Source organism: Olea europaea, chromosome 6 (genome assembly GCF_002742605.1).
Source record: "Olea europaea var. sylvestris chromosome 6, O_europaea_v1, whole genome shotgun sequence".
Lineage (NCBI taxonomy): Eukaryota > Viridiplantae > Streptophyta > Magnoliopsida > Lamiales > Oleaceae > Olea > Olea europaea.
Genome location: NC_036242.1, coordinates 696,276 through 709,532, shown reverse-complemented (window position 1 = coordinate 709,532; position 13,257 = coordinate 696,276). Strand labels below are relative to the sequence as shown.

The 13,257-nt window shown below is 35.2% G+C and overlaps 2 protein-coding genes across 2 annotated transcripts; both read left to right on the top strand.

The window, feature by feature from the left end:
* The first annotated feature begins 394 nt into the window (after positions 1–394).
* LOC111396424 lies at positions 395–847 on the top strand. Its single transcript, XM_023022860.1, has one exon. The coding sequence runs from the start codon at positions 395–397 to the stop codon at positions 845–847; it is 453 nt and encodes a 150-aa protein (XP_022878628.1).
* A 5,814-nt stretch (positions 848–6,661) lies between these two features.
* On the top strand, positions 6,662–13,257 carry LOC111395405. Its single transcript, XM_023021380.1, has 6 exons — positions 6,662–7,243; positions 7,934–8,032; positions 9,445–9,622; positions 10,044–10,141; positions 12,697–12,758; positions 12,858–13,257. Exons 1-6 carry the CDS (start codon positions 6,776–6,778, stop codon positions 12,964–12,966), a joined length of 1,014 nt encoding a protein of 337 aa, XP_022877148.1. The 5' UTR covers positions 6,662–6,775; the 3' UTR covers positions 12,967–13,257.

Genomic DNA, 13,257 nt, shown 5'->3' with positions numbered 1-13,257 from the left:
TGAAGTTCTCTACGGCCTACCACCCTCAGACTGACGGTCAAATTGAAGTAGTTAATCGTAGTCTTGGTAATTTGTTATGATTTTTGGTCTGGGAAAATCTTCGTAATTGGGACTTGATCCTTCTTATAGCCCAAATTGCTTATAATAGTTCCATAAATCGTTAATTAAGTATGAGTCCATTTGAAACTGTTCACGGGTACAAGCCTAGGAAATCGTTAGATCTCATCCCTATATCCCCACAGGCTAGATTGTCAGTGTTACCTGAAGCATTTGCACAACATATTCGTCATTTGCATGTTGAGATCAATAAACAACTTGAAACTAGTAATGCAAAATATAAACTCCAAGTGACTTGCATAAACGACATATTGAGTTTAACGTTGGAGATTACGTTATGGTCCGCATTAGGCCAGAGCGGCGTCTACATGGACCCGCTTCCAAATTGCAAGCTCGTAGTGCTGGTCCGTTTAAAATTTTAAAGCAGGTTGGTCCAAATGCATATGTTTTTGACATTCCACCACACCTTGGTTGCCACTCTACTTTCAATGTTGAGGACCCAGTCGCTTATAATGGCCATTTCATTTCCTCAGATGATCCTCTGTTATCTCCTTTTGTGGACCTTAAACCTGATTATTTGGCCACCTCTACCTCACTACCACCTCTCACAGCATACAAAGATAAAATCGATGCTATTTTAGATGAAGAAACTGTATTAACTAATGATGGAGAGGTTCAACGCTTCCTCGTTCGTTGGGTTGGTCGACCAGATTTCGATTGTACATGGATCTCTAGAGAGACACTACAACAATTAGATCCAGATTTATTGGAGTTTTATCGGAGTCAGTAGGATCTTCTTTGGCCCAGATCACCTCCCGTTCACCTAAGGGGAGTTGGTGAGGACACCAGGTTCAAACCTCCGCTGACACATTTCTACAGACGCTGGAAGAAGTTTGCCCAACCACTCAGTTTATGGTTGGGAGATTGACGACAGCCTATTGTGATATATCCACTCGACAGGGTTGAGTTTTCTCCCACCCTGAGAGAGTTGATGAGGACATCGGATATTTATTTATTTTATTTTCTAGTTAAGTTTTATTTATTTTCTTGGACTATTATTTAGAGAATTGGACTTGTATGGGCTCGAGCCCAATCTCGTTAGGGCTTGCTTTATTATTTAAACTTATTTTGTATTGTAATTTTTCAGTTAATGATTGAATAAAATTATTGGTGGCTTGTGGCGAAAGCTTTCTCTCTTCCCCCATTATTCTTCCCCTTCTATTGATTCTTCTTCTTCTTTCATCTCCTACCCCCCTGATTTTCTTTTTCCTATTAATTGTTCTTCTCGTTCTACATTTAATATTTCTATTGATGCTACATCACTGTGGCTCTAGAGAAATGGAGAATCAAAGCGTGTAAGGTCATGTTCGTTATAAAGATGATAATCGAAGAAAAATTTTTGTAGCACGTAAGGGATAAAACCACACTAAAGGAAGCATGGAACACTCTAGATGCACTATTCTTGAATAAAAATGATTTGAGGTTGTAATTTTTGAAAAATGAGCTATTTTCGATCATTGAAGGAGAATTAACGATTAGTCAATATTTTAATAAAGTGAAATCTCTCTTTGGTGAAATTTTTGAGTTAAATGCTACAAGTAAAATTTTGGAATGTAGAATAAGAAGAATAATTATACATGGACTGAGACCTGAATTTGGAGGTTTTATTGTTGCCATACAAGGTTGGCTAGAGCAACCGTCACTGGTGAATCTAAAAAATTTGATGATCGATCAAGAAGCGTTGATTAAACAAATGTTAGGAATCTTAATAAAGAAAGAAGAAGAAAAAGCATTATTTAGCTATAGAGGAAGAAATCAATTTCTTCAACCAAAAAAATAGAGAATTAAGAGAAGGTAAATCTGAAGGACGGATTGAAAGAAGTTATTAGACAATGGGAGCTCAACAAAATCGCGATAAAAGAGGCAATTCGTTTAAGGAATATCAATGAACTAATGGTTCATACTTCGGATGTAGAAAATGAGGTTATTATACTAGAGATTGTTAATTTAAAATGGAGCCAGTAGAATATGATATAGCAATCTTCAACAAAGAAGAGGAGTACAATAATGAAAAAGAATGTGATGCTAAGGTATCCACAACACAGGGATGGCAATGGGCCGGGCATTTTTCTCGCCTCGTTGCCTGTTTAAGTCGGAGTGTTTGCTCCGTTTACGTACCTGTTTAATTTAATTTAATTTAATTATTATTTTTTTGTTTAAGTTGTTGATAATTCATTTTATTGCCCCCCATTCAAGAAAGTGGAACAATAATATGGTAATTAAAATTTTTAATTAATTTATTTTTAAAAGTTAAATTATTCGAATATATTTGATAAACTAAGGTATTAATTATTTATCATATTCTTTGGATAATCTTAGTTGTCATATTCTATTAGTATTAATGAAATTTCGTGGAATTTTCCATTTAAAGTATTGAATTCTTAAAAAAATAATAATAATAAACGGGACAAGGTTCTTGTTATCCGTACCCGTCCATCCCCAACTCAATTACCCGATTAAGCGGGTGGGTAATCCTCACCCCATTTGGGGCGAGGCCTAGCGAGTATCGGATATGATGGGTTTTTTGCCATCCCTACCACAACAGTAATCGAGCAGGCTTGATAAAATAAGATCATTTCAAGTATAAAGGACAAATCAACGTTGGTGGTAGTCTTCCCTAAATAATTAGATTGCAAAGATGTTTGGATCAATGACTCGGTAGAGAATATTGTGTTTTACGAAGAGTCTTCTTCATGGACTACACAAAGCGGGAATTACCAGAATCATAAAAAGTATTTGAAAAAACATATTTTTGACAGGCATCATAAACGGTGGAGTTGTTCGATTCAACGAAAATGGATGACAAGTTGAAGGAGACGATGTCAGAGCAAATCAATAAACAAGAACATACAAAGGTAAATGAGAAATCTAAAAATTTACATCTGTAAGAGTTTATTTTGCACTCTTGATTGTGGGAACCAAGTAGTTAATATTTTATGATAGCCCTTTTAATCATTATATATGTTAGTTTGTACCATTGCATTCACGAGTAGAGCTATGATGATCCTAGCAGGTTAACACAAACGATTAGCATTAGGATAAGATGATCCAATGGGATATGCGCATAATGTTTTGTCGTCGTGCCTCACCGATAGTAAGCAGTGACCTTTTTGTTTCTTAAAATCGATCCTATTTTGTTTCAACATAGTTTCTTTCATGTTTGTAGCTTGTGCTAGCCTTGTTAATGTGAATGTAGATGAGACCCTAAATGAAAAGGTATTAACTAAGGGGAAAATGTTTAGAGAAAATTCACAAAAACAAAGTTAGACGATATCTTACTTCTTATTAATGCAAAGAAAAGCAAACTTAATCCTAAATATTTTATATGATGAGAAAACTCAAAACACCTTATAAACACCTTAAAAAACAAAAAAAAAACAAAAAAAAAAAAAAAAAAAACGAATTCAACAATATAATAAAAATCAACTGTGATTTCAGAAACGTTAGCAAAAACTCTCGAACCAATGGATAGAGGGAGATGTTTGCCTACGCCTCCATCGGCTTCTGTCATCTCAGGTCGAAATAATGTCCAAAGGTGCAAAACAAACTTCTCTTCCTTATTGAGTTAAACATCTATCACCTGTTATAACATTAACAATAAATTTTGACCTTTCAAAATTAAAATTACTTTTTATTTTCAGTTTTTATCTAGTTTAATTTTCAGTTTAAAAAAATAATAATTTAAAAGTCTTAATTTGGAGTATAACTTATATTTGAATGGATTAAATTGTGGGGGTTGAATTTTTTTAATGTTTGACCCACAAGTTGAAGAATATATATCATGCTATATTCATATAATTTTGACAACTCGATAAGACTCGTTCTTTATCTCTACGTGTCATGCACATAAATAAAAACTGGTTGTAAACCATAAAGATTTTGTCTTGGAGTCGTACAGTACCAAAAGAACCAATACGAAAAGGAGGTCACAAGGCTGGTGGTCCTCTCAAATCCCATTTTTTCATCAACGGGTAAGAATTTATCTGACCTTTGCGGCTCTGGGAACTTCACTTAAACCTTTAGCCACAACTAAAAGAAAGAAAATAAATGAAGTAGGAGTTGTGTTGTTTCTTCTTTGCTCTTAAGACTTCCCTCCAGTTTCATCAAGTGGTCATGTGGGCTTTGGCTCTTTAAGTGATGATAAGGACTCTTAACCTTTTCTTATCTTCTTTCCGCCCTAGGAATAGGAGTCGACAGCGTTTTTTGTCATTTACTTAAACAACCATTCTAATTCTCTCATTATGCTCTGTATCATTTAAATTTGATAATCTATACACAAATAACTCATTTTTCTCCAACATTATAAAATTGTGTTAGAAGATAGTGATGGTCTTTCAAAGTGCAGGAAATATATCTTATGTATTGATGCCCAAATTATTATGTCAAGAACCTTAAAAATACACAAAGTATTAACCAAAAAATATCACTATATATTACAGACTCTAATCAAGGATTTGACACAAGATTTCATCGAATCATGGGCTCAGAATACTCATTGTACCCTTCTATACCCCCAAAAATCCCACCATAAAAGGATCGAACGTGGTAGCTTCAACAAGACCGAATAGGAAACCCTAGATCGTATAACAACACTTTCTCTTCTCAAAAGGAATCACTCAGATTCACATTATTCACATAGAAAATATAGCCCCCAAATCACATAAGATCTCTCAAGGAACTCAAAGGAGACGAAGGAGAAAACAAACAGAAAAAAGGCTAGGGTTTTCTAGAGAGTTTTGGGGACGGTTCAAATGACAAAAGGGCTCAGTCAAAAGTCACACAAAAAACAAAAGGCGTGACATTTAATAACCATCCAACCATTGATCTGAGATGAGGGATCTAACGGTCTTGGAGCAACACACGTAATCCTCAGATTTGGGCTCGGGTTCTTGGGCTCACCAAGTGTGTTATCGGGCAATGGAGTGTAGCATCTTAAACAATTTGGGCCTGAACCCGTTTTCATCATAACCCAGTATTTGAGTTATAATTCCATAATTGGCATCACAACTCAAACACAAATGATGCAATTATTAATATTCTGGACATAGCATAAATTGTTTTGATGCTGTTGCTTATATAAGTAGGGTTGTGAAATTTTTCGATGAATATAAGAAAAAGTCTTTATTATTTCATGAGCAAGTTGCACGATGCTGCAAATTAGAAATAATTGGCAAGAAAATCTATGTATCAGAGGGACAACAATGAGATCCATCTTGTTTGGTCTTCAGTGATGAGCCTTTAATGATTATGTAAAATGAAAAGTCACAAAACTATGAAGTGGAAATTTGATTTATCTGAATTCTTTAATTATAAACCTAAAATTTGATGATTTATTTAATGCATGATTATGTAAAATGAAAAGCGAGAAAATTGCAAAGTGATGATATCGAGTTTCGGCTTAGCTTGATGGATACCTCAAAATGCTAATAATCGGCACCTCAAAAAGCTCTAGCAGTCCCTTAACGTTCAAGTCATTTTGACACTGCTATTACTTGAGTCTAGACAATTGTCAAATTCACCATAAGTTGCAAGTGGTATTTGCTCGAAAAAAATTATTTTAGGGTAATTAGCACAATACGTCCTCATCGTTTATATTTATTGCGAAAGTCGTATCCATGCTTCAAACTTTTTATATTCACCCGTATTTCATTTTCTTGCGAAGTTGGTTTTTTTTTTTTTTTTTCCATCTCATTCTGTCAACCTTTCTCTGTGCAAAAGATTATTATGGTCTATTTTCTTCATTGAAGCATTGTAAATTTACCCTCTTCTTAAGTAAACAAATAGAAAATGAAGAAATAATTACAACTATAATTTCAAGTTTTTTAAAAAGTGCAAATGAGTCTCACGTAAAATAATTTAAAATATACTATTAAAAGAAAAATATTTCATCTTCCCAATTTACCCTCCTACCCTACGCTTCTCTACCACCACCACCAAAATAATTAAAAAGAGAATTAAAAGTATAAAAAAATAAGAAATTAATTAGAAATAGAAAAAAATGATTCTTCTTTCCCATACATTCTCGCACCCTACTATCGATCACAACCACCACCCATTCTCACCATCCCGTCGTGACACAATCTAGAGATTTAACTATTTTTCAGTAATCAAATTTCGTGTTCAAATATCTTTCTATTTTCAGTAAACTTATAAGTGTTTTTTAGGGATTTAAATATTTTCAACACATTCTTATTTCAATTTTCTTGTTGCTAATTACATACACACATATAAATATGTACCCACTGCATCAACTTTTGAATTTTTCTCTGATTTTGTTCAAGTTTCTTCTATTGAGAAAAATGATGTCTGAAGATCCATTAGAGGGTTCATTCAAGATCTTAATTCAAGCTCCAGCCATAACTATTCTAATTCAAAGCCATCTAAGAGGAAAATAAATCTTTTTAATTTTAGGAAGATGAATTTTTTTTTTTTGTTAATATGTTTTAAATTACTTTAAGTATGACTCGTTTGCACCATTTGAAAAATTTAGGACTTTGAAGTTTATTTATTTTTTAAAGTTAATTTCTGGTTTTGTGTATTAATGTGGTGCGGCTAGCATCCGACCCTCCTCCCATCGAGCTCACTCTACTACTCGGAGGTTGTGTTCTCCGCCAACGCCACCGCCAACGCCAACGCCAACGCCAACGCCAACGCCAACATGGCCACTTCTGCCTGTAGCCTCAACAGTTACTGCTCTTTATATAATCGTAGCAATATTACTCACAGGTCCTTGTTCCGAATTACCAGTAATAAACATATGACTGTCAATGCCCCCTTCTCCTTCACCCATTCTTTTTCATCAATATCTCCGTCCCCCGCTCGTGCAATTGTAGCCAAAGCAGCTTCAAGCAGTAAAAACAGTAGAGACGCTAAAAAGGAACAAGTAGTGGAGGAGGAGGAGGAAGAGGAAGTAGAGGAGGAATTGCCCTGGATACAAGAGAAGGCTTTGGATTTGGTCGAGTTCACGGGCTCCGTCACGCAGGCCATTCCAGGCCCACGCGTTGGCCGGAGCTCCCTTCCGTGGATTATTGCTGTTCCTTTGGCCTATCTTGGCATCACTTTTGCCATTGCTGTTGTTAAGACCGTTCGGAAGTTCAATTCCCCCATGGAGAAGCGTCGCAAATTGGTCTGTCTGCCTATTCTTCTCCCCATTTGATATTGTTTCTCAGTTTTTAATACATTTTGTAAGTTCAATTTTGGCTAGGGAATTACAATCAAAATCTCACTGATAATAAAATTGGAGGTAAAAAAAATAAAAAAAAATAAGATTTTGTGAACACACCTTATAGGACTTCCATGAGACTATTGATGTTATACGGGATAAATGTTGGACTTCTGAGAAACAATATCTACATAATGTGATTGTAATTTAGTCGAGAATGCTAAGATTGTTTTGCAGTAAAAGGAAAAGAGATAGGATAAGACATAGGCACACTTATGAATTGGCTAAGGTGTACACCCTTGAAAATAACTTGTGAGGGAATTTTATGATGTTTGGGACGTATTCTCATAACCTCTAGGAACTCTAGTAGTCCATAGTGAGTCCGTACCCCAACAAGAAAAAAATATTTTCATATAATTCTTACTTTATGTTGCTGATTTCTTGCTCCATTAGTTTTAGCCCTAAGTATGTAGAGTACTTCCATTTTTCTATTCGGGAATGTTGTAGATTCCTATTCAGCTCCTTGCCAAAGTATGTTCAAGGAAGTTTCTTTGGCATTTGTTTTAATAAAGTTTCAGTATGAATTATAAACCATTTGGAAACTCCCTGAGATTATTTGATATAACTGGCTGAGCAATGGAGGTAATTTTTCAGGTCAACACAAATGCATTTCTATGCAAATCCATGGATGAGATGTTCCAGAAAGGAAGAGATGCATTAGATCAATCGGCTTTGAATGGGCTGATGCAGAAGGTGAGATGCTGATAAGTAATTGGCATGCTTTCTTGCTGATCGTGCTGGACTATTTCTCAATGGTCTTTTGTTCTTGATATTAAGTTCAATGCTATTTTACTTCATATTTGCACAAAGCCTTTTGAGTTGTTTATCTTGGTGACTTGCAGTTGCTTGTATTTCTATATCTCTATACAATCTAGTTATAAGCATGAGAAGTATCTCGCTCCAAAATCACGTGCAGCAATTCAATAACAACAGGAGAGAGACTTTATTTGTCTTGTTAGGAAACTCTCATGTTTTTAGGTCTTAGAAGTTAATATTTCATGTAACATCTCACTTCATGGAATCTATACAGTTTCTTTTGATTGGAGTTGATATTTTTCTTATAGCCGGTAAGGTTTCGTAGCATATTTGTTATGTAACTCCATAATTAAGTTTCTTGGGAGACCGCTTAAAAGATAAGAACTGTTGCCTTGCTCATTTTAACTATGGAGAATATGTTTGGCTAAGCTTAAAAGGTGCTTAAAAGTATCTTTTGAAAGTCTCTGCCTACGCTATTTGTAAAAAAACCATAAGTGTCTTTAAGTGACTTTTAAGCTTGGTCATACATGCTCAAAGAGCAGGACAAATAGCAAATCTAAAAGCAAAAGGGGGAAATTTTTTCCTTTTTCTTGGAAGTTGTCTTACAGTTGATCATAATATTAACACATTTTGCATGTAAGAACTTGCATTGAACTGTCAGATTTGTACCTTTCAACAAGCCCTTGAGGGAATTAGTAAACCACTTGTATTTGTCCGACTTTATCCACCAATTCGAGTTCTCTCAAAGCCACTGAGGTGAGTACCAAATCGTAAATTTCAGGGCCCCGTGGTATTAATTGAAGTGCGCGTAAGTTGGCTCAGACATCCATGATCATTAAAAAAATAAAATAAAAAATGAGAATCAAGTATTCAATGGCTTTAGGATCATTTGTTTTGAGAGATCTATTAGCTGGAAGTGGTTGGTTGATTAAGATCAAGATGGCGATACTAAAAAATCATGGGTGAAGATGAAAGATTAATAAAGTAGAAAGTTATGGATTATTCCTAGATGCTGCATATTCAATGGCTACTGTTTATTTCTTGGTTGGATGGTGGTGGGAAGAATGGTTGGTTTAGGGTTATGGGGTTGGTTGAGGATTTCTGTTTGAGAGATCATAATACTGCCTAGGTGGATGACCTAAGCATAATATCTTAACGTTAACCTATACCCCGTGTTTCTCGTCCTTTACATAAGATTCTCAGCTTTTGGTACATTTAACAGTTAATATTCTGAAACACCCTACTCATTGATTTCCAAAGCGTAGAGTATGCTTCTGCCACTGGACTCGTGACTTTTTGTTGTCCAACACAAGAAGCTGCTTGATTGACAACATTCTTACATTTTCCAGACTGGTTTTGACATGGAGGAGATTTTACGCAAGTACATAAGATATATGTTGAATGAGAAGCCATTTAATCCAGATTGTGTATCAAATTTGATTCATCTTAGGAAAGTATCAATGTTGGATGATTCTCAAGTCGCTAGCATTCTGAATGAAATTTCAAGAAGGATCGTTAAAGACAAAGGTAACAGCAGCATCAGTTTATTTTCTTTGTGTTGCAAATGTCACTTGTTCAACTGCGTGGATACTCATTTGTGTATCATATTCTACAATTGACTAAATGCCAGTGAACTTGCAAACAAATTAGTGGAATGCCTGATTGCCTGTAGTGCTCAAGGCAATTTGCTAGTTCTAGGGTTATTATATATCTTGTAAAAAGCTGCTGCTGGTGCCTTCCCTTCATATGTTGAAGCTGTTAGCACCTTCTTTTGGAGCCTTGAGGATGTGGTGGAGGGTGGTTTTGTCTATTGTTGAGCACTTGACAAGGACTTTGTAAATTTAATAGTGGATATATAGAACCTGCATGTTTTTTAATTGGAAAAATGAAAACCTGCAAGTTGAGGCTACATCTTTATATTCTGATGGAGAATGTGCATGCATTTCAGGTCCTGTGGTCATGGATATGACAGGATATTCTGAAAAGGGTTTCAAAAGAAAACTTGCCGTGCAAGCTCTTTTTGGAAAGGTTTACTATCTGTCTGAGGTGAGCCACTGCACTGTCTTTGTCCTGACATTATCTCAACTACTTTGTTGTTCTGAGGGTTAATAATCCAAATGGTCATTGAACTTTGCAAAAAAAATTTCACGGGGTCACTTAACTTTAAAGATCACCTAAGTCATCACTGCATTTTGTAAAAGGTTTACACGGGATTACTGAATTTTAAAAATTACTCCATTGATCACTGAACTTTGACAAAGATTTACACGAGATCATTGAACTTTGCAAAATGTTTTCTAGGGGATCACTAATTTAGTGATGGAAATTTTTTACAAGGTTTAGTGATGAACGGAATGATTTTTAAAGTTCAGTGACCGCGTGGAAATCTTTTGCAAAGTTCAATGATCCCGTGAAAACCTTTTGCAAAGTTCAGTGATGATTTGGGTGATTTTTAAAGTTTAGTGATCTCGTGAAAACTTTTTGCAAAGTTCAGTGACCATTTGGGCTATTAACTCGTTCTGAGGTACTTTAGATTGTAACTAATTATTCAGTGTTTTTGACAATTATTTCACTAAGTTTTTTATCCATGCTCTCAAGTTTTGAATTTGTGAAGTCTCAATAAGTTCTGAGTGAGTAGAAGTATTTTCTTAACAGATATAGTTCATGTGCCTTGTACTGCTGCTGGATTGGGATAAATAATAAGACTAGTTGAAGTTTTGATTTATTAATATCAAGGGCCCCTTTATTGAAAATCTAATGTAGGTATTGTTTGAGCCACATTATTTTCATAAGAATGGATTTTTGAATAGTGTATTGATGAGAAATGTGTGGTTAAAAAATAAGAAAAAGTTTTGGATTTGTCTGTAATATTATTTTATTGAAGAATGTGTGGTTGAAATAATGACAAATCACTGTAAGAACGTGGGTCAAACAAGGCCGTAATCTTTATTGAAGTTATGTTAATAAGTACATCAAAACTCCCATGCTTTAAGAGTTTAACGAGTCTGATGACCTTCAAAAGGTTCCATGTGTCTACCTGTAGAATCTGAATCATCTTGTCTAATGGATGAACTGACAAAAATACATCTTTAGTATATCCAGCTACAATGATTCAACTGGTATTTAAGCTGAGACATGCTTAGCTGATTTTTTCCAAGCCCGAAGCAGGCTCTATAAGGTTTGATGTTGTAGCCTCCCATGCATTCAAAGCTCTTCTATCTATTAGTTTGTCTCCAGTTTCATTTGTAAATATACGCAATTGAGGAAATTGCAGCTCGGTCATCCAGTTTCTGGAATTATTTATTTCCTACTCGAGGGGACAGTGCATGTTCGGCAAAGCTTAAATTAAATTTTAAGCCCCGTTTGATCTCCATTAAATTAAATTACATTACATTCCATTTTTCTCTCTCCTATTTTCAACCACACAATCTTCCATAAAATAATATTACACATAAATCGAAAATTTTTCCTTCTTTTTCAACCACTCATTTTTCTAAAAAATACTATTCCCCACAATTTTATTTTCAGGTAATGGGGCTCAAATAGGGGCTTAATCTAGTCAAACATATCTTTTATCCACACATGGTAGGATCCACAATATTACCCACTTATTAACCACTCATTCCTTAGGATCCATAACTTATAAGCACTACCAAACAAGCTAAAGGACACCGTTTAGTTTGGTTTGACATTAGACTTGCAAACCCAATAAAGTTTTAAAAAAATATTTCATATTCCTGAAAGTCTGAAATATCAGTTACCTAGTATTTTGATTTTTTGTTTCAGGGTTGGGTTAATTGCTGAGTTCTGTTAGGAATCTAACTGTAAATAGAAAGTATATCTATAAGAATCAAGAGCCAGCAGTATATTGATGTAATTAAAAGAGAATACAGCAATGAAAGAAGTAATAAATAGCCTTTTGAGAGGGCTACTAGTCTCCTATTCCATACTTCTACTCACTAATTTTGCCTGCCTCAGTCCTTCCTGCTCCCTCTATATTATAGACCTCCTGTAACTAATCTGTCCACATCAGCCCGCCATGTTAACGGAATCTTGTTGCTGCCAACTCCTCCTCAATTCTTCCTGGTCCTTCTAGAATCAGTGTAGTTGATTCGAGGCTTATCAGTGTCTTTTCCATTATGTAGATGAATGAGACTTGCCACAAGAAAAAAAAACACAGTTTCCTTTTGATGTAGATAAGAAAATGTATATAAACTTAAAGTGAGTTCAGTTAATCTTTAGTGGCCAAGTTAGATTTCAAAAGAGGGCTCGTTTAGGATGATGATTCTAGCCTAATAGCTTGTTGTTTGTACTAGTGACCGTGAGTTGATAATAATGTCTCATAACATTATACTGGTCTGGTCTGAAGTTACCCTTCAGTGCATGATTACTTAGTAGTGCTAGACTAGTGCACTGTACAATGGACAAGATTTTAAAATTCTTTTTCTATCTTAATACGGTTGAGTATCGTATGATCCACTTTACCTAACATGCCGATTGTACCTACCCCAGTCATGTTTAACTATTCATTACTGGCTACTCTTGAGATTTTCCAATATCTTGGTTCTGTTAGTTGAACATTTTACCTTATTGTGTACCAGCTACCCGAGTTCTGTTCAAGGGATAGCTCTTTAACTGTCAAAGAAATTTTTGGAGTAGCAGAGTAAGCACCTTCATTTTCATTCTCTTAAATCTTCTCGACTTTCGTTTGCATGACTTCCAATTTATTGACATTCGGCTTGGTCATTTTAATCTCTTTCAGTGAAGATGCTGAAAAGCTGAGGCTACACACTGTCTCAGAAGCCGGGGATATGGAGTCACTGGAGAAGATGGTTGATGGTTCGGATTCGGAGGAGTCGACTGTTGGCTAATCCAATAGTTCTTAGAAGCTTAGGCAACACACCAAATTTTGTAGGTTGGAGAATGCATCAGTAACAGTTGAAAAGCAGCACATAATTTGTCATTTTTGCTGTTTTATAGCAGGCTGCACTTGGGAGGTTTATGTGACGATTTATTCAATTTTATCCCTTCAAAGTTTTGCTGCATAAAATTTTATTGACCTACTTCTCTGTGAGCTTAGACAGTATTTAGGGTCGCTAAAGCTTTAATAAAATGGCGCGTCTCAATTTTTTACTATTTTTTTATCCACATATTTCAAGATA

Excerpts from the sequence above, each read along its gene's own strand:
- LOC111396424 (XM_023022860.1), top strand. The coding sequence starts at position 395 with ATGGTCCGCATTAGGCCAGAGCGGCGTCTACATGGACCCGCTTCCAAA.
- LOC111395405 (XM_023021380.1), top strand. The coding sequence starts at position 6,776 with ATGGCCACTTCTGCCTGTAGCCTCAACAGTTACTGCTCTTTATATAAT. Across the intron at positions 7,244-7,933 it reads TGGAGAAGCGTCGCAAATTG|GTCAACACAAATGCATTTCT; the intron begins GTCTGTCTGCCT and ends GTAATTTTTCAG. Across the intron at positions 10,142-12,696 it reads AGGTTTACTATCTGTCTGAG|CTACCCGAGTTCTGTTCAAG; the intron begins GTGAGCCACTGC and ends ATTGTGTACCAG.